Source organism: Hordeum vulgare, chromosome 3H (assembly GCF_904849725.1).
Source record: "Hordeum vulgare subsp. vulgare chromosome 3H, MorexV3_pseudomolecules_assembly, whole genome shotgun sequence".
NCBI lineage: Eukaryota > Viridiplantae > Streptophyta > Magnoliopsida > Poales > Poaceae > Hordeum > Hordeum vulgare.
Window position 1 is genome coordinate 585,841,757 of NC_058520.1, and position 21,629 is coordinate 585,863,385.

The window sequence follows — 21,629 nt, forward strand, 5'->3', positions numbered from 1 at the left end:
TGATGGATGTTGTCACTGCTTACCTGTATGGTAACTTGGATTCGAACATATACATGAAGGTTCCTGAAGGTATCCCTGTTTCGAACCATGATAGAGCAAACAGGAGTCTATACAGTGTCCAACTTCAAAAGGCATTGTATGGACTTAGACAGTTTGGTAGAATGTGGTATAATCGCCTAAGTGATTTCCTTCATCAGAAGGGCTACACGAGCAATACAGATTGCCCATGTGTATTTATACGGCGATCCCAAGATGGATTCTGTATAATCTCGGTGTACGTAGACGATTTGAACATAATCGGTACACCTGAGGATATCGAGGAAGCGAGTTCCTACCTGATGTCGGAATTCGAGATGAAGGACTTGGGTAAAACCAAGTTCTATCTGGGTCTACAACTCGAACATTCCCCTGATGGGATTCTAGTGCACCAGTCTGCCTACGCCCAGAAGGTGTTGGAAAGATTTGGATTTGACAAGGCATATCCTTCTAAGACCCCGATGGTCGGGAGATCTTTGCAGCCAGACAAGGACCCGTTCAGGCCTAAGGAAGAGGGGGAGGAAACTCTGGGACCAGAGGTTCCTTACCTGAGTGACGTTGGGGCACTCATGTACCTCGCGAATTGTACACGGCCAGACATTGCTTTCACCGTCAATTTGCTAGCTAGGTACAGTTTTGAACCTACCAAGAGACATTGGAAAGGTGTTAAGGACGTCTTTCGCTACCTGCAAGGGACCAAAGATCTCGGTCTATTTTACAGAAGGAATCAAGACCTGTCCCTTATAGGCTATGCTGATGCTGGGTACCTGTCGGACCCGCATGATTGCAAATCACAGACTGGATATGTTTTCCTTTGTGGTGGAACTGCTTTCTCCCAGAGATCAACCAAGCAAACACTTGTGTCGACCTCCACAAACCACTCGAAAATAATGGCACTATTCGAAGCGTCAAAGGAATGTGTATCGCTTCGGCGGATGATCAGCCACATTCAGCAGTCGTGTGGGCTGAACACCGTACAAACCCCTACCATTATCTATGAGGATAATGCTGCTTGTGTTGGACAAGTTCAGATGGGTTATGTGAAGAGTAACCTCACAAAACATATTAGTCCCAAGTTCTTCTATGCACACGAATTGCAACAGATGAACGAGGTGAGAGTCTTGCATACTAAGTCATGTGACAATCTTGCTGATATGTTCACTAAATCATTACCGGCATCGTCTTTTGAGAGGTGTGTACGTGGAATCGGTATGATGAGACTTAGAGAGATGCAAGGTTCAGGGGGAGAAACTTCACAAATTCGTCGCTGAAATCTCGATCCCGATGATTGAGTACTCAACCAGGTGGTTGAGTGAATTGTACTCTTTTTCCTTGAGTGAGTTTTCCTGATGTTTCTCACATAAGGTTTTTAACGAGACAATTCGTGCAATGCAACAACGTATACTATGTGCTCTTTCTCCATATTTTTCCCACTGGGTTTTTCGGAGTTTTTGAGGCATGGATATACGGGTAATTACCCAAGGGGGAGTGTTGGGAAACCGACGGGCCGAAGGCCCAGTTGAACTAGCGAACCTGGCTTCCGTGCGTGGCACGAAGCGAGCGCTTATCGTTTCCCCACTTTATGTTAAGTGGGTACTTATCCCCTGACCCCCATACCCCTATATAAAGAGAGGAGAGGCAATCATTGTAACAGAGACTTCATTGATTAATAAAGCTTTGTTCCCTCTCTACGTTCTCGTGTTCTGTGACTTCGACTACGACGCTAGCTTCGCTCCGCAACATTGGACCGGACTCGCCGGCAGGAGTTGCGGAACATGTTCTACCCCTCATAACCGGCAATGTTAGTGTATTCTTCAGTGGCGGTTTGTGCAAAAACACCACCGGTGTTTCGCACGGGAAGGGCCGGACCCCTCTAGTGGCGGTATTTTGTTTGGAAGAAAACCGCCACTCCAAGGTGTGCAAGAGAGGGTATATATGTAGTGGTTCTCTTAGTGTTGAGGCGTTTGGTAGGAAATTGCAAGTGATTCGTCTATACTACTAATAAAAGATCAAACGAAAACTTCTCTAAGTACACACAGCTATTACCCCCACAAAAAACAAACATCAATCACCACCACACAATTAGTCAACAAATTACAATCTAACAACCTTCCACCATCCATGCAGCACGACGGTGTTCAGTTACCAAATTAACAAAGGCTGACCGTGCTCCACCTTCTCCTACAACGAACAACTGTTGCACCTCCCCGAAAAAAAACGAGCCAATCAACTACAGAAATTTAGGCAGAATTAACGGCAGCCACACGTCCTGTCCTGCACCATCGTCATCGCCTCCGCCTCCGCCTCCCCCTCCCCGTCCGCCTCCGCCTCCGCCTCTCCCTCCCCCTCCCCGTACGCCTCCGCCTCCGCCGCCATCGCTCCCGCCGATCCGGGTATCCGAGGACAGCTCCCGCTTACGCTACACCAACCCGACGGGCCACACTTCTGGGCTCCGGATCGCGCACATCGCTGCCGAGGCCGTGCGGCTCGTCGGGGGTGGGGGCGTGCGGTGGGTGGTGCTCGTGGACGACGACACTGTGCTCTCCCCGGACAACTTGGTGGCGGTGCTCAGGAAGTACGACTGGAGGGAGATGGTGTACGTCGGGGCCCCGTTGGAGAGCCACTCGGCCAACAACTACTTCAGCCACGGCATGGCGTACGGAGGCGGAGGCGTCGCGCTCAGCTTCCCCCTCGCCGCTGCGCTCGCGCGGACGCTCGACGTGTGCATCGAGAGGTACCCCAGGCTGTATGGAAGCGACGACCGCCTCCATGCTTGCATCACAGAGCTTGGTGTGCCCCTTTCACGCGAATATGGATTCCATCAGGTGTGAAGCTATATCCTTCAACTTTTGTTCGGCACTCAACATTTTTTTTGCTATTTACAACGCTTATCTTATTTGTAGAGATCTTATCAAATGGCTATAAATCTCATCCAAGCAACGCAATTGGGTCGCTTAGCCTGTCGTGCTATGTAGATTCTGCTAGCAAACTGTAGTTCTCAGGCGCGCTCCTCCCCCCATTCCATGCTTCATTAGTGCAATGTGACATGCTCTTCATGTCGACTGAACGAATATGGGGATTGCTGAGGAATTAGCCCCAAGCCCCACCGTAGATCTTGCTTTGCAAGTTTTGATGCTGATGCGCTGTTTTGAACTTTACTATGGGTATCATGCTTGATTCGTTATGACAGAAAGAAAGTTGATCCTTTCTCTGTGGTACCACCCTAGTTGTGTCCTATTTTGTTACCTCGCTGGTTGTAATGCATGTACAAAAGTAGGGCCTTGGCAGTGTTTATGATAGTGAAAGCAAGTTTGGTTGGGCTTGACTGGTGCTTCCTTCTCATAGAATTTGCTTGCTTGTCTACTTTTTTTACGGTACTATCTTTGCACATCTCTCTGTTGAATAAGCAGTGCATCATTAGAGAAAGAGACAATTACTGATCAAGCTGTTTTGCTTAGTGTGGGCAATAGACCTTTGACTACATATTTTGATTTTCCAGTTCATTTATGTATTATGGATTTGGAATTTTGAATACATCTCTCTAACCTCCCTGCTCTCCTAATGTATGTACTTTCTCTCTGATGTTGTAATCAGTGGGATATCAGAGGCAATGCCCATGGTATATTGGTTGCTCATCCAATCGCTCCTTTCATCAGTATCCACCATGTGGAGTTTGTGGATCCTATATATCCTGGATTGAACTCTCTTGAGAGCTTGGAGCTTTTTACGAAGGCTATGAAAACAAAACCCATAAGCTTCTTGCAGCGCTCAGTTTGTTATGATAAAAAGCAGAAGCTTACACTTGCCATCTCTTTGGGTTATGTTGTTCAAGTGTACCCCAGTGTTCTTCTTCCTCCTGAATTGGAACGATCCGAGCGGACTTACATTGCTTTCAAAAGGATGAGCCAGAGAACTGAATTCGATTTTGACACCAAGGAAATTCAGAAGTCTATGTGCAAGAAGCCAGTCTTATTTTTCTTGAAGGATGTTTGGAAGGATGGGAACATAACTAGAGGCTCCTACATAAGGTCAAGTGAACGGATGACCTCAAAAGGAAGGTGTTTTGCTTTAGGTCACCTCCTTTATCTGACATAGACGAGATTCAAGTTTCTGCGTCCCCATTAAGCAAAAGATGGCATCTGGTTCGTTCTAACATTCCTTAGAAAAATCTCCTCTGCTCTTTCAACCTTCACAATTGCTAACCATCATTATTCTGATATAGGCACCAAGACGGTTATGCAGTGCTGTGAAAGGATATGTTAATGGTACTCTGTTTATGTTTGTTCGGCAATGTGGACGCGGAGCATTCGGCTCAGCCTCTGATTCTCTTGATTGATGGAGATCAGAGATGTATATTTTCTGTCCACATGATACCTGCAAGATGTAGTTACCATCCTACATTCTTTGGATCAAGTGTTCTGGAGGCTCTTTTTCTGCCTCAAGCACTTGGCAGTAATTGGCTGCTTCTATACTCCTGTTAAACAAGCAAACAAAAACTTTCTTACGTGTACCCAGCAATTATTTTTTCTTATTTTTTTATTTCTGCTTTCTTTTATTATTTTCTGCTTTATTTAATTTCAGCAACTATTCCCTATAGCAAAAATGTGTGACATGGTCCAACACATATCTTACAGTATTTTAAATGACCACAAAAATAATTGGGCCCATTGGAATATGTTTGGATTTTTCCATGGAATTTAAGAGCACTTTTAAATGCAAAAAATGACTCTGTTTTGATGGTGGGGTCCACACCAACATCGAGGGTGATGTTGTTTTCCTTAATAATAATTGTTTGGATTATTCCACAATTGTGCAACATTTTTCCGATGTTGTTTGGAAAATTATTTTATTTCCATATAATTCAAGTGGCTTTTTACGTGGAATTTGAAAAGATATATGAATTTCAACTTGATCATATCCAATTTAGCAAAATGATTTGTTGCTCATCATGGTCATCATTGTAGCTTAATTACAATGCTTACTCTTGCAAAAGCTGAGGATGTCACAAGACCGGCATACCCCATTAATAAGCCACAATTCTTCACCTGTGAGGTAGCTCTAGAAGCTTTAATTTCACATCAACTGGTTATATATGTTGGGACTATTGATATTTTTTGTGATTTGCAGCTACTCACAACGGATTTCTGTTTGATTTTTTGGAGTTTCTGCAGGTGATACCTCAACCTTTATATGCAAGTGCCAAAAGATCTCAGGTTGTATATATTTTCTTTGAAATATCAGGTTGTGTCCTGTTCTAATGTCAGATTATCTGTATTTTAAGCCTTTTTTTCAAACATCGAAGCTAGATATGATGCATCAACTGAAGAAGTTAGGATTCATTCCAGCTTGCTGCAACCTTCAAGTGAGCCCAATGTTTCTCCTTGTCTTATGTTACTCCAAACATTTTTTCCATTATTCCACTGAATACATTTATTTTCAATTTTTCAATGGAGTGCAAGTAATGTGTATATTGTGTGTGTTTCAATATTTTTGCAGCTATATATATATATATATACTAAAATTTTAATATAAAAAGCAATTTATAAATTATTCGATTAGTCGTGCGTTGCACGTGCATGCTAACTAGTGCGATAAAACAAATCTATCTTCTGCACCAAATGGTTTCAGACGTTACTTGTTCGCACTACACCGGCGGCGGCGAGAAAGGGGGCTTAGACAAACTGTTATTACCAGAAGAGTCCATTTCTACAAGTGTGACTGTCTACTAATAGATGCACTATTGGCTCAATTTTGGGAACGTGAATCCATCATTGGTTTGAAAGCTGAAAGTTTCTTTCCCACGCCTCTCCTCTTCGAGGTGTGATTCCTCATTCAACATTTCGGTTGCCCTACGACGCATCTGGCTGTCCAGCATTGAAACCACAACTTCCTCCATGTAGAGTACCGTGGGCCATTTCTTAATGTTCCATTTTAAAATGATATCTTCTATTTTCTTCAAGTCTTGGAGGGCAGCATCAAGTTGGTTTAACATAAGGTAGCACAAGCTACGTCTGGCATAAACAACCAGTGAAATCATTGTCCCAGTATCAATAAACTGTGAAAAAATGACAGGAAAAGGATGAATCAGGGCATATTGCAGTGATTTGTCTAGAACGCCAAATATCTCCTGATGAAAAATTCAAGGTATTACCTCAGTAAAATTATCCAATGCTACCTGAAAATCTCCAGCTCTGAATGCAACATCACCCCTTTTTCTTTTCGTCAACATGTCTGCCGTTTGTTCTGTCCACATTTGGAAAGACAGCTGCAGCATGGAGGATGATGAAGATGTAAGCCCACTGAATAAAAAATAAAATAAATAATGTGAAACAAGAATGCATTACCTCCGTCTTCTAATCTAGAACAGAGGTAATAGTTCTCTTTAATTACCTCAGATGCAATCTCTTGGTCTTCTTTGTATCTCTCCTTCTCTAGAATCTCGTGGATGGCAGTTAGGTCCGGCGGGAAATAGGTTGGTTCCACTTCCATTCTAGACACTGCAATCTGTATGGTATATATATTCCACTGGTTAACTATGACAATATTTTCCTGATAGTGATCGCGGTTAGGACAGATCAGATGCATTGCAGGTGTATCTTATTTGAATATGCACAATCTGTACTTTTCAAGGTGTTTTGATGGCATTTACATGCATTTTGATTAAGTTATCCAAAAAAAGATAATTACTATACCTCGTCTAACGTCAATCTTCCTTCTAGCAACTTGATAAGCTCGCCAGTTGTTGGCCTTCCCTTCCGCTCAGGATTCACACATGCTAAACCTATCTCAATGCATCTTCTTATTTTTGGTATATAGCCTGGTGACTTGTTCAATGGATTTCTCGACCTCCATCTATCAAGTGTCTGAGAAATAAGAAAAATGAATATGGAGTGTTACCAGTATGGAAATGTAAAATGTAACATGCTCTTTGTGGAAAAAGGACATCGATTTCTTACAAGCTCCATAAATCTCTCGGAGGTGTAGTCTTTGTGTCCTGTTATTACCTCCAAAATTATTGCACCCAAACTGAATATGTCTGATTTAGTAGTGACCTTACCTCCATGTAGGTATTCAGGTGCCATGTAACCCCTACATCGATCACAAGGTTAAGTACGTGAATTTTGAAGATACAAAATAATAACACTGTGTAGGGGAAATACTTTGTACACCAATAAAATATAATGGGTAATTACAGTGTTCCATCACGACTTGAAGTGATTATAGTTTGTTGTGGATCGAGTAGTCTTGCAAGACCGAAGTCTGTAATCTTCGCCCTCATAGCATCATCCAGCAATATGTTGGCCGGCTTTAGGTCCATATGGAGCACCGGCTTATCATTTTCCTCATGAAGGTACTTTAAAGCATAGCAAATCCCGACAATTATGTTATAGCGGGTGTCCCACTTCAGTCCCGAAGATTCATCTACATTTTACAAAAAAGAAATAACATTTTTCATACAAATTATGCAAAGATCTATTTTGCACAGTGGATAATATATGAAAACACTGCAGGTTTGAATTGCGTTCTCCTTCGTCATGACCGATGTGTTTACTGCGTACTCATAATTATTAAGCTGAAAACTAAAACGGCCACATTGTATAGATGCAAATTAAGTTATCCTAACCCCCACTGTCCCAGCCAAAAACATGACTGACCCAGCCAAAAATATGGTGAAGACGGCGAATTCATAATTAACTGCCGAATATCTTAAGGATCTCAAAATTATGCTGTAGATATTATCAAAGAAAAAAGTCGTACGCAACTGAACATATAAACACAGGCACAAACGCAACATGTGCCCGTGTTGAATTTTTATACCTGAAATATAACCAGCAAGGCTTCCCTTAGGATAATATTGCAAGCAAAGCAGCCTTTCTGATATTTCCGCAAAGACGAGAGTCCCATTGTGCTCTACACATACATACTGTGTTTCGTAGCAGTACCCTCGAAGTCGCACTATATGCGGGTGATTAAGGTACATCAGACGATACACCTCATTTTCAAACAGCCTCTGAACGCTGGGCAATGACGGTTGAAGTTTCTTCACAGCAATGACTTCTCCATTACTCATCCTTCCCTGTTTAAAATATCTTATTAATCTGTTGATAGGGCCATATGCATGGGTATTTCTATCTGGGTTTAAATATACCTTGTATACCACACCCGAACCACCACTACCGAGAGCATGCTCATCAGAGAAGTTGTTTGTGATCATTTTCAGATACTGAAATGATAATTTTGGTGGTAGTGATGTTTGGTCCCATAACATCAATTCCAGATTGTCATTGTCGTTATGTTTGCTACACTCGCCACTCATTTTATTGTCCTGCACCAGATTGCTGTCATATTTGCTAGACTCGCCTCCCATTTTATTGTCCTGCACCAGATTGCTGTGATATTTGCTAGACTCGCCTCCCATTTTATTGTCCTGCACCAGATTGCTGTTATATTTGCTAGACTCGCCTCCCATTTTATTGTCCTGCACCAGATTACTGTTATATTTGCTAGACTTGCCTCCCATTTTATTGTCCTGCATGCACTAACATTTCCACACGTGAGCAAATATTTATTCGCCTTCCACAAAACATAGTTCTAGGTGGCATCTCCCAAGTGAGTGGTTTCACCGTAACTGCACAACGATAAATAATAATGATGATACTGATTATTATTATTATAGAAGAACGAGGTTTACATTGTTAACTATCATCGAGCACAAAATAGTGTTCATATATTATATTTACAATTTTTATAGACGAACGAGGTTTATTGTTAACTAAGCTTTGGGCACAAAATAGTATTAATAGATTATATTTACAAGTATGTTCAATCCTGAGAGAAAATAGGTGTATCCAATTCCCCAGGTGAAAAGCCAAGAAATAACCTGCAATATTTCTTTTTTTTTTTTTCAGAAACGGAGGCACAAAATTTACCTCATCAATTAAAAAGGGGGAATAGAGTTGAGAGTTCTACAAGACACCCAAGCGGCATGACAATTACTCATACAAAATTACAGCCCCTAGTTTCTTGGCACCGGCCGTTACCCATAGTTTTGCTTCTGCCAGGATGGAGGACCGAAGGCGGAGTGAATTTGTGCCGAAACACTCTGTCGTTGTGCTCATTCCAGATGGTCCAGGAGATGAGCATGGTGAGAGAGGCCACAACACTCCAATTTGAGCTTCGTCTGTCAGTCCTCACATCCCACCAGTCCATGTCAGACTCTTGGAGGTGCCATTGATGAGTATTGATGTGAGAAAGGCCTAGCTTTTCAATGATGGATCGCCATATCCGTAGAGTGTAATGACACTGGAAGAGCAGATGTGGCCCCGATTCTTGGTGTCGATTGCAGAGCTGGCAGAGACCACAGTTTTCCCAAGCACGCTTTTCCAATCGAGCTGCCGTCCAAATGCGGTCTTGTATGGCTAGCCAAACGAAGAATTTCACCTTAGGTGGTGCCCATGCCTTCCAAACCATACGGTCCATGGGGGAAAGAGTCAAACCCAGGAAATGAGCCTTGTACGCTAAGGCCCCGGAGTAGATCCCGTCATTCGCATGCTTCCAGACGATGTCATCATGAGCATGTCCGTCCAGTTCAAGATCATGCAGGAGCATTCAAAGGGTGAAGAATTGACGGATGTGGTTCACAGTAAAGGTTGTGATGGGCTTTATTTTGAGAATCCACGCACAATTCTTAAGCGCATTCCGGACCTTCCAATGCTTCCTTGAGGAGGTCTCAAAAAGTAAAGGTGCAATATCTTTGGGCTTCCGTCCAAGCAACTACGGAATGGTGTGGTAGCGCCATCACCGAGGGTTATTGTAGTGGAGGCATAGAAGAAATCACGGTCAGCCCTGCAATATTCTCATACTCGGGTGAATAGCATTTTTGGACTCAAATGACCTGGAACTCAGGCGCAGACCGCAGGCGCAAACAGCCTGGAACTCAGGCGCAGGCACAGGAGGGGCGACCGTTCGGGCGAGCAGTCACGGGCCTGGCTCTAGCTCCCCATCGCAGCCACAACCTGCTCCCCGTCCTACTAGTGCCCTCCGTCATATATGCTCCACCGCTGTCCAGCACAACTCCGGCCATAGTTGAGCGTGCTGCACGGCAGTTGCTCGACGGGATTCCTCCAAGGTGACATTTTTTACTTCTTCTTTTTCAATTGTTCTGTTTTGTGTTATTTTGCCATGCAAATTCCATTACAAATGAGTGCAAGTGTTTCTTCATGTTTGTGTTGTGATGAACATATATATGATGCAATTTGCTCTGTGTTCATGATCCACTATGCTTGCAGTTTGATGTATTTGATCTGCTCTTGACCTTGGTTTTGTTCTTATTGACCTTGGTGGTTGCGCGAGGGCCAGCTTCAATCAGCAGGGTCCGGAGGTGATGAACCCCTGATGGCCGCGGCGTGAGGAGATGTCGCCGGTAGAGGGCTTGCCCGTGGCTCGTCCACGGCCGCCGGGGCTGGGCCCTGGGATGGCCGCTGGCGAGGCGTCGGAGTTGGCCGCTGGCGAGGCGTCGGAGTTGGCCGCTGCTGGGGCCGCGGGCCTTCCCTCTGCTTCTCGCGCTCGTCCAAGTCGTGGGCAGATTGGGGCAGAGGAGGGGAGGGGGATGGTCCGGTGGAGCACCCGGTGTCTCTCGCGACACCGCAGTTGAGCGTGTTCTGGGCTGCGACCTGCCCTGCTCGTCGGAGGGGGAGCTCGGCGGCGATTCGGAGGAGCCTACCTGACCGGTGTCCGCTTTATCCTCCGGCCGGAGTGCCTCGCCCACCTCCGTCGTGGCTCGGCCCGCTGCGCTGCCCGGGTTATCCCCCGCGGTGGCGCCCGGTTCCCGGGCCGGCGGAGGGCTGCTCGTGGCCGCCCCCCCGTGCCCTACTGCGTCGGCGGCGCCCGTGCTGTGGTCTGGTCCTGCGCGGGCAGCCAGGCTGCGGGGATCGAACCCTAGCGCCCCGGGGGGACGGTCGGCGGCTGGGCCGGCTGTCGCCCTGGTGGGCCGCCTGTGGTTGGGCTGGGGGCTCCCTCGTTCCCAAGTTGCGCCGCCACCTCCCCTCTCGCCCATACGCCCGTCTCCCAGCCCCGACTCCCTCCCCTCTGCCTCTGTTCCCTCGCCGCCGCGCACGTTTCTGGAGGTTCTGATGACGCGTGTCGCAGGGGATGGCCAGGCGCGGCCTAACCGCCCCCTGACATCGGGGTCGGCCTCCCGTCCCGCGGCCGATGGCCCTTCGTCCTGCCTAGGTGCGGGTGATGCCGAGGCCTCCTCTCGCTCCGGCCGAGGCGAGGCATTCCGGCCGGCGCGTTCCCCGGAGTTCTACTCGGGAACCTCTCTACGCCGCCCTCCGCCTCCTAGGGACCCGGCCAGAGACCCTCGCCTTCCGCTCCCGGTCTCGTCAGGCGATGCTCGTCGCCGGGGGCTGAACGCTTGCAGCGGGATGACGAGGACCGGGAGGACGCTCTCCGGGCGGAGCTGGTGGCTCGGGTCAGGGATTTCCAAGCTCCCCGGGCGCCGGTTGTTCGGGCTTCGGCCACCCGGCCCTCGGAGTTGGACTGGCGTCGGGGACGGAGCGGCTTGGCGTGCGAGGATCACCGGGATGATGGGGCCCATGGGTCCTATGCTCCTGCCCTTGTGCGCGATGAGGACCGGCGACCGTCTCATGAGGATGGCCGCCGGGGTGACCGGCGTTCTTCTCGGGCGGATGACCCGGCCTGGCGTCGGGATAACCAGCCTCCCGGGCGAAGATACCCGGGGCGTCGGTCTGTTGAGCCGCCCGTGATGTCGGCTCAGGCTAAGAAGAAGAAGAAGCCTAAGAAGAAGAAGGCGGTTGTGGCGGTCCCTGGGGTGGCCGTCTGTCCGGCTCCGACTGGGGATCCTGAGCAGGCGGCTCTGGAGCTCCCCTCTCGGGTCGGTCGTCAACGGACCTGCGACGAGACGATGTGCATCAACTGTGGTTGCACAGGACACTTCCGCTCAGAGTGTGAGGTCCCTCCGCGTTGCCCCACGACCCTTGCCTACCTCGGGTACGGAACTGAGAGGGGGAGTTTCTACTTTGTGGATGCGGAGCTTGAGGAAGAGGTGTGTGACAGACCGATGCCGACGTTCCAGAAGATTCCCCTTCTATTCCGTTTTCGTCGTGTGATTTATTTTATTTATCACATCATCATCGCATCATTCGCATCATCTGCATTACATCGGCATCTCCGTTGCCGCCAGTTTTCAAAACTTGCATCCGTTATTAGTTGCCGCTTCTCTTCGCGTTCGTCATTGTCCGTTCTGAGCCCGACCACACTCGCACGCGCCCGCGGCAACGTTTAAATCTTGTTTTCAAAAGTGTGCGTAAAACTTTCTCTGATCGAGGTGAAACTTGGCATGCGGTCGTGATTAGGTATAGCTAGGCCGCCTGTTGAATTTCGTCGCGATCGAAGTCCGTCTGGTACCCGAACGGTCGACCGTAGCGGCACCGTATTCGGTCTACCATCGGACGTCTTTTGGTGTTTTAAAATTCGTTGCCGCGCCGCTCGTTCTCCCTCTCGTCTCCGGTAAACCAACCTACACGGCCACGTACACATTCCCGCGTGCGGAATCGTCCGAATCCGACCGCACGGTTGGATCTGGAACGAAATTCCGGCTAACATAGCCCCCCCCCATTTGTCTATAAATAGACCCCTCCTATTTTTTAGGCAGCTCCCTCTCTCCTCTCAGATCTGATCCCCTCCCCTGAGATCTCGATCGTCGGATCGAAGATCCAACGGCCGACGCCCCTCCTGCCTCCTCCCACAGCTCTCCCCGTGCATCCCAAGCCTCCCATGGCAGCCCCTCGTTCCACGCGCCATAGGCCGCCGCCGGAGCACCTCTGCGCCGCCTCCTCGCCGCCCCCTCGAGTCGCCGCGCCGGAGTCTGCCTCCCGCCGCCGCCAGTTTACCTGCAAGTGCCGCCATGTCAGCCGGCGCATCCCGTCTCCCCGCTGGATCCCGCGGTCGCCTCGGCTCCCCCCCCTTCGGTCGCTTGCAGCGCAGCTCCGCCAGTCCCGCCGTGCGCCGCCCCCGCAGCTTTCCCCAGCCCCGCCGCCGGCTGCAGCCTCGCCAGCCTCCGCGCCGCCGGCCAGCCTCCTCGATCCCATCGGGAGCGGGAGAGAGCAGCTGCCGCTCGACGAGGTACCGCACCAGTCCCAGCTCGCTCGATCTGGCCATGCGAGGCCCAGATCTGGGAGCAGAAGCCGGCCCAGCATCAACCCCCGAGGCCTTCGGCCCAGCTCCCTCCAAGCCGGCCCATCTCCAGGCAGGCCCGAGGTGAGGAGCTCCTTTTCCCCTCGCCCCCAGCGCCTTTTATTTATCTTGCGCTCAATTCCATGTGTAGATTCGGCCCGTTAGCCTTTTTCTTATTTTTGCGATATAATTAAAATTCCAGAGATATACGTATATTAAAACGTTCGTGGTTTTTAATCCGTAAGTCGGATCGCAAAGAATTATATATGTATTTGGTGTAGAATTTCGCGTAGTATCCGTTTTTGCAACTTGCATAAATGTTTGATGAGGTTTGACCCACTGTTTTCCTAGAGTAACGTGTTGTCCCCTTAGAATAGTGCCCGTATTATTTTTCGCGCGTGCCCGGATTACCCGTATACCTTAGATAAAATGCCTATGTTTTAGGCACCATTATGCCATGTATTTTAGAGCAGTCATTTGTATTTTTTACGTGTAGGGATTTGCCGGTAACTTATTTTCCCGCGTATAGGTTATTTTCTCGCATTTATGTGCGGCATTATTTTGTGTTACAAACCCTACATATTTTATATATTTCCGGGGTAGAAAAATCCCATGGATTTTTCTGTGCAATTAATTTTAGCTTTTGAGCAAGTTAGTTCGCGCGATATTTTGCCGTGATGCCCTTTTGTTTAATTCGTAGGATTTATTCCGTGCTCCGTTTGATTAAGTTGTCAACTAGAGATTTGATCTTGGATGTTTTGTATAGCCTCTGGTATTTTTAGTTGCAATAGAAATGCATGTTTAGGTGTGTTTTGCTTGCTCTCAAGTTGCTAGAAATAGTGCTGTTTTGGAGGAGCTGAGATATTTCTAAGTTTGGAATCTGTTATATTTTGTTGCTGTCCTGTCTTGCTTGCATCTTGTGATCTGTAGCTCTTTTGAGGTTGGTCCAATGGTGTTAGTTGTACCCCTTGTGTTTCTCTAGCATGCTGTGAATTTTCATGCCATTTGAAGTCCTGTAGATATAGGTTTTGCTGCTGTCAATATGGCTTCAGATCGAAAACTACATTTTCATGAGGTGTAATTTTCACTAAGTCTGAAATAGTGTGTGGGAAGCCATTTTGTGACTTCTTTCTCTAGTGATCCATGATGCCATGCTAGTAGTTGTTAGTTGTTTATAGTAGTGCTTCTTGCCCTCTTTCGTGTCATGCCTTGCTTGAGCTTATCGGAGTTGTGTAGCCCGTAGTTGTGGGGTGTAGAATATGCTATGTGGCTGATTTTGGCAGATTGTAACATTTTCTTGATTTGCTCGTAAATGTTGAACCGTAGCTCCGATTTGATCGTGTCCTACATGAAACTTGCTTAGAATCTCGTGTAGTTTCATTTTCTCTTGCTGGTTGTATGTTTCGAAGTGTTCGTGGCCGTCGTTGCACACATATTGCATTCATGCCATCATATCTTGCGGTGCTTGTATCTTTTGATCCGTAGCTCCGTTGAAGATGATCTCTATGTGTAGATTGCTAGTCTTGACACGTAGAATCACGTGAACCTATTTGTTTTGCTGTTTAACAACTAATTAAATGTGTTAATTCAGATCTGGACAGAATTATAAATTAACATGTGAGGTCGTCTCGGAGATGCTATATGCCATTTCCGACCTCATTTAACATGTCTAGATAGGTAGTTTAATTTCCGCTTCACCTCTTGCATGTTTGACAACATTAATGTTGCCGTGTAAATAACCGGGAGTGAACTAAATAATTAAATGTGGAGTTTCGTCAATATGCAAACTCGTTGCATGTTGAACTTCACTTAATGTGTAGTTTTGATTGTGTGAAATTGTCATGCCGTGACTTGCATGTATTCAGCTGCTCGTGCATCATTTGTGTTGTGCATTGTGTGGTGAATTTCGTGTGATGATTTGTGTTTCCGGTTTGCTTCGTCTCGATAGAGTTCCGCAGCGTGCCGGATTGTGAGGACCCATTCGACTACGTCGGTTCGTCTGCTTCACGGAGACATTCTTCTTCCAAGCGGGATCTCAGGCAAGATGACCATTTCCCCAGATACCATTACTATCATTGCCATGCTAGTTACCGTTTCTATCGTTATGTCTCGTTGCCTACCACATGTTAAATATCAGCCTCTCAACAATGCCATGATAACCTTCAACCTGTTCGACCTAGCAAACCACTGATTGGCTATGTTACCTCTTGCTTAACCCTGTGTAGCGTTGCTAGTTGCAGGTGCAGTTGCTTTCATGTGAAAGCATGGGTTCCTTGTTATATCACCATATTAAATGCTATTTAATTTAATGCACCTATATACTTGGTAAAAGGTGGAAGGCTCGGCCTTTCTAGCCTGGTGTTTTGTTCCACCTTTGCCCCCTTAGTTTCAGCTACCGGTGTTATGTTCCATAATTGAGCGCTCCTAACACGATCGGGGTTGTTATGGGGACCCCCTTGATAATTCGTTTTAGATTAAAGCTGGTCTGACAAGGCCCAACATTGGTACTATTTGCCCAACATAATAAATTGATAATACTGAAATGCGTAGGGAGTTAGCGCTACCAGAGGAGTAATTCCACATAATACAGGTAGGGCCAGTGCTGATGGTGCTGGTCCAAAACAGAGCACTGTGCGGGGCCACCACGAGGAAACTCGAGGTTTGGCACTCGTACGCGTCGCTTATCCGTCGTGTCCTGAGAACGAGATACGCGGCTCCTATCGGGATCGTCGACACGCCGGGCGGCCTTGCTGGACTAGTTTTACCTTTGACGAGATATCTTGTGCATCGGGATTCCGGTGATGCTTTAGGTAATCTCAGAGTTGAGGTTTTCCACTAGGGAATCCGACGAGATCGCGAGCTTCGTGATTGAGGATTTCTATGCGGCTTGTGATAATTTGTGATGGACTAGTTGGAGCACCCCTGCAGGGTTAAATCTTTCGGAAAGCCGTGCCCGCGGTTATGTGGCAACGTGAAAACTTTGTTTAACACTGGTTCTAGATAACTTGAAGTTAATTTAATTAAAATATGCCAACTGTGTGCGTAACCGTGACTGTCTCTTTCGTGAGTTCCTTCTCCGATCGAGGACACGGTGGGGTTATGTCTGACGTAGGTAGGTGTTCAGGATCATTTATTTGATCATCAGTAGTTCACGTCCGTTATGCATGGATCTTCCCTCTCTTAGTTCTTGTACTCGTAAGTTTAGCCACCAAATATATGCTTAGCCGGTGCCGCAACCTCACCACTTAACCTTACCTTACCCATTAAGCTTTGCTAGTCTTGATACCTTTGGAAATGAGATTGCTGAGTCCCCTGTGGCTCACAGATTACTACAACACCAGTTGCAGGTACAGGTACAGGTTACTTGACGCGAGCGCGTTGATTGTACATTTGGAGTTGCTTCTTATTCTTCTTCTTCATCGATTTAGGATGGGTTCCAGGCCGGCAGCCTGTGATAGCAAGGATGGACGTCGTTCTTATTTTTCTCGTTTGTTTTCGTCCGTAGTCGGACCCTGCTCTTACTCTTGATGTTTATGTAATGTACTGATGTGACTCTGATGTAGCTTGTGGCGAGTGTAAGCCAATTCTTTACATCTCTTCTTTTCAGTACATGTACTTGTAACGATATCCATTCTTGCGACACGACGAGATGCGCTTCTATCCCTGACGAGGCCTTCGTGCCAAACTGAGGATAGGGTCGCATCTTGGGCGTGACAAGGCGGTTCGGCCACACCTGGCGACGGTCACTCTGGCCCCCGAGCAGGTCTTGCCGCCTGGGGTGGTGATCTCGGCCGACCTCATCCAGGCCGAGCTCGCCGCCTACATTGGCGACTTCCGCGACTCCGAGTTCGCTTGGGAGGTGACCGAGAGGGCTCCCCTCGTCTTCTCGGTCCCTTTCCCCTCTGTCGAGCTGCTCCGGGTGTGCTCCCACGATCTTAACCGCTGCCCCATCAACAAGTTCTTGATCTCCGTCCATGCTGCTGCAGCAGACTCTGATCTTATGCCTCCTGTGGAGAAGGTGTGGGTCCTTGTTTACCGCTTGCCTGGAGGTGGCAGGTCGGCGCCGCGGGGTGGCAAGCTTGCGCACATCCTCAAGGCGATCTCTGAGCCAGTGGGCAAGCTGGTGACCGCTAACTTGGCGTCCTTCGAGGATGATGGTCCTGCCCGCATTGAGATCCTCTGCCCTGCTCCGGCAGAGATTGCTGGTATGTCCCTAATATTCTATTTCGGCACCAAGGGGAGGTGCCTCACCTTTGAGCTCGAGTCCCCGGCTCCTGAGGATCTGCTCGGGCCGGCCCCTGCTGCCACTGTGCCTGGCGTTGATGGGCAAGATGGAGATGGGGGCTCGTCTGAGGAGAGCTTCTCTTGTGAGGAGGATGATGCTGATGTTGGGGTTCCTCCGGCTGCATCTGATGGCCGATGTACCCCGATTTCTTCTGCTGCTGACCCTTCCGGTCCTGCCAGGGCGGCTTCTCGGGTGGCGTCAGGGGTTGAGCCAATGGTCATGGTCGGCCCTTCCCCTGTCGCAACCCCGGTGGCTGACCTGGAGATCGTGGAGGGGGACGAGGTGAGTGTGGGGATGGAGGTGTGTCCTTCGTCGTCCCCGCGCTCGCTTGGGTGGTCCGTTACTCACGTTCGCCGGGGTCCCCCCCCTCCCCCAGCCTTGGGATCCCCGGACTAGGAGCCGCCGCCGACCTTGGACCTGTACCTGGTGGCGGTGACCCCTACCGCGGCCGGCTCCAAATCTCGGGGCGGGGCTTCTCCGCTGGTGGCCGCCCACCAGAGTGCAAGGCTCAGCCAGTCTCGGGTCATCCTGGATGGCCGTGTCCTGACGATGCCGGAGAAGGCCTCCCTGCGTGCGGCTGCTCGTGACTTGTCCTCGGGTATATCCACCACCCCTCCCGTTCCCTCTAGTTCTGTTTCTCGGTTTTCTGTGCTTGGGTGCGAGCCGGTGTCTCATCTGGCAGTGGTGGCCACCGATAGTGGCATTGTGTTCTGTGGAGAAAGAGGGCCCATCCTGGAGCAGATCTCCGCTATTTGCGCCAAAGATAAGCTTGAGGTGGCGCTGGCGGAAGAACATATTTCAAAAAATCACCAAGGAGTTTCCTGACAAGGGAAGTCATGGGTTCTTCAAAACAAAAAGACAAGGGAAGTCATGGAAGTTTAGACCCACCCCAGATTTGGAAAAGGAGTTGGACCTTTTTATAAAGGATTTTCTTTCACATGCTATTGGAGCTTGATAAGAGAAGTGGTTCTGCGCGCTCCTGCTCACCTATGCGCTTATTTTTGTTGGTCAACCCTAGCCGCCACTCGAAGAACATATCTCATCTGGTCTACCTCCATGTGCACCGTCCTTGTGGTTTCTTTTGCTGTTGTTGCCGTCGGTGATCCCATCTCATCCACCACGCGCACGATTGGCGGAAGAGGAGGTCTCCGAACCCCCGCATTTCCAGATCCTGTACGGGAGACGACGACTAGTTTTTTGGGTGCGTCTCCTATGCGACACTTCGCCGCCGTTTGCGTAAGTTCACTGCATCGTCTACATCCTCGCCATCCTCGTTGCCGTCATGGCCACCGAAGCCGACCGACTAGCTACCGAGAAACTTGAAGCCGAGAAAAAGGCCATTGGGGACGCTGCAGCCGACACCGTCGCGGCTTTGTAACGGCCTACTCGAGGTTATACTCGCTTATCCCGCGCCTGATTATTTGTGCTGTGGTAGCAAATTGTGTAGATGTTTCTACTATATGTCTTGTACGTGATTATATGATTATTAGTATGTAATTAGTACTGTTTACATCATGTTAGTGATTTATTCCTCAACTAAATTAATCAAAAATTTGCTTACATACTCAACAGTATAATACACATATTATGGGAGGGAGGGAGTACTTTCTTTATTTACAAATTAAGCTGACTGATGGTTTTGTCCTTAGTCTAACAACCGTATGTACGACCAAATTTGCACGAAATAATATTAATATTTATGATGAGGAATAAATACAATATAAAATATATTTCATAACAAATAAAATGTTTCTGGCTTAGTGTCTTAAATATTTGTGCTTTTTTTCCTTCAGTAAAGCGAGTGAAAATTAAAATCTAGCATAAAGCTAAAAATCAACTTGTTCTAAGACCGAGGAAGTACATGGGTTGCTGCTGTACACCTCATTTCAGAAATCAATCAAAGCAAGTAATCTAAACCAGCAAGTCTAGTACCCATAACAAGTTGTGGATACCGATATTACTTTTTTTTTTTGAAATGGAGGCTGAGCCCCGGCCTCTGCATCGATAGATGCATACAGCCATATATTAAAATCGCGGATACTGATATTACTAAACTGGCTAGAATTTTGAGGTGGTAAGTAATACTATAATTTCAATAATTGTGGTAAACTATTCCAACGCAGCCTCATCCGGCAGAAAAACAGTAGAATACTATACTGGTTATTGAATCTGTGCATACGCCAGAGAGTTTATAAAACAAGAAAACAAGAATGGAGAAGAATCGAATTAATAAGTATGCTTTGTATCAGCCTTGATGCTGGTAACTGTTTTGAACACGATAAAAGCTCAGTGGCAATTTTCGCATAAATAGTATGATTTGCAGGTTACTTTGGATCCTATCCTAGCGGATTAACCTGGAGATTTGATCTAGAAAGCTGAGAAAGCAAACCTGAATCAACTCTCTGGTTTTCAGAATTAACAACGAATGCATGAAGTGTAAAACTTAACAAAGCACCAACTAACTGACATGCAAAAACATACCTAAAGATCCAAGACCTGCAGGCTTCGAGTTTGGAGAGGTGCTGATCCTTGATTGTATGGATCGAGAGAAGAGCCGAAGAGGCGAGCGGCGAAGCAAGCAGGCAGAGGGAAGGAGCAGGTTTGAGGAGAGTTGGCTGGAGAAGCCTAATGCCTTTACTTAGAGCATCTGCAGACGAGGAAGGGTATTGAACCGTCTACTGCAACTGAACTTATCTACAAACGCATCCAGGGACCAGGAACCTGCTTCGACTAGCTATTGAGTTGTTGCAAACGAATAAACAAACAATGCCACCCAACAATCGATTGAGAGGTTCGTCGAATACGCGTAGAGAAAAACATCAATGTTTGACCGTTTGAACCAACCATTGGCTCACCAAACTTAAGGCCCTGTGCTCTTGTCCACATAGCGACTTCCTTTCATACGGTAACGTCAATCTTCAAATATACTACTGTATTAGTAAAATGTTGGATTTTTTTCTTTCTGATAATTCTCGGCAAAGTCGTAAGGATATCCCAACGCCGAACCACAAATTTGCTCCCGCCTCCGTGCGTGAACAGAGGGACCAGTCGGCGAATACTTATGCTGGGGTTCGTGATCCAACGTTATCCGCATACATTTTAAACATCTTTCCCACAAAACAGACGAATTTTATGCAATCCGGATGATATTTATATAAACCAGAGCGCATTCATTACATTTCAGATAATTTTCATTTTGAACGCGGGCGTGCGGGGGGGGGGGGGGGGGGGGGGCTAAACGTAGACTACGGCGGTGTCCATCGTCCAATCCCTAGTTCCCGTGTTGCAACCGCGTCCTTCATCCGTTGTCTTCATGAGCGTCAACGATAAGAGCCTTGATATGTAGCTGCGGTCGTCGGTGAGGAAGAGTTGTCCCACATGGGACACAAGGGGTTGCCGCCTCCCATGCCCTACTCATCCTCGAAGGAATCCGCTACCTGTCCATTGCAACTGGACACACAGCTGGCGCCTTTCTCGTCCGCGATCACCTGCCGCCTCCATGGCTGCCTATTCGTTGGAAGTGGCGGCTTAAGCATGGATGGCCCCGTAGATTGCACGCTGCTCCACGACAAAATTTGGGTTCACCGCGGCCATGGCCACCCTCCTTGCTCACCTGCTCGCCGTCGATTTGGCCCTTCGGCAGCCAGTGATGCTTGATTAAGAACATGTTGTACCCCTATTCCTCAAGCGCTTGTTAGAACGCCGACATAAGCGCCGGTGCAGGCTAATCCCCCGCCATGGCAGCGTTGAAGTGCGCCCGCACCTGCTCTCCATATTCAGGCCGACATGCACCGGTGCTAGCCGGCATGGCGGCCTCGATGTGACTGGCACGACGGCTCTGCCAGGCGGCCATAGGGACGGCCACCTCGTGCTTCATCTCTATCGATAGGCTCTCCCGGAGGGTTGCCCCTCGCAGTCATGACAGATGTGGTGCAAAGAAGGAGGATGTGGAGCGGTTGTGGCATGGTTTGAAGTTAACTGGGTTGGCCACCTTTAAATAGCGGATTTCGGTGAGGCCAAGTGGTCAAGTGTGTGAATGCACGGTGGCGGAGTGGCTTTCTTTGTCGGTCAACCTACTTAATGGCCGCATACGGACTGATGGACATTGAAC

The 21,629-nt window shown here is 47.9% G+C and overlaps 1 protein-coding gene and 1 pseudogene across 1 annotated transcript; one reads left to right on the forward strand and one right to left on the reverse strand.

Annotated features, from left to right (window-relative positions):
* The first annotated feature begins 2,393 nt into the window (after nt 1-2,393).
* Nucleotides 2,394-4,492, forward strand: LOC123442114 (annotated as a pseudogene).
* Nucleotides 4,493-5,691: 1,199 nt separating this feature from the next.
* Nucleotides 5,692-20,164, reverse strand: LOC123440808 (serine/threonine-protein kinase BSK1-like). The gene is made up of 9 exons (XM_045117354.1): nt 20,000-20,164; nt 8,186-8,566; nt 7,855-8,113; nt 7,230-7,458; nt 6,993-7,125; nt 6,729-6,899; nt 6,427-6,540; nt 6,188-6,301; nt 5,692-6,091 (listed from the first exon to the last, which is right to left on the reverse strand). The coding sequence occupies exons 2-9, from the start codon at nt 8,555-8,557 to the stop codon at nt 5,774-5,776; spliced, it is 1,710 nt and encodes a 569-aa protein (XP_044973289.1). The 5' UTR covers nt 8,558-8,566; nt 20,000-20,164; the 3' UTR covers nt 5,692-5,773.
* Between the last annotated feature and the right edge of the window lie 1,465 nt (nt 20,165-21,629).

Bases quoted from the DNA above. Each gene is read 5' to 3' on its own strand.
- LOC123440808 (XM_045117354.1), bottom strand. From the start codon at position 8,557: ATGGGAGGCAAGTCTAGCAAATATAACAGTAATCTGGTGCAGGACAAT. The intron at 8,114-8,185 runs GTATATTTAAAC...TATTTTAAACAG, and splicing joins GTTCGGGTGTGGTATACAAG to GGAAGGATGAGTAATGGAGA. The intron at 7,459-7,854 runs GTATAAAAATTC...TGTAAAATGTAG, and splicing joins CCTTGCTGGTTATATTTCAG to ATGAATCTTCGGGACTGAAG.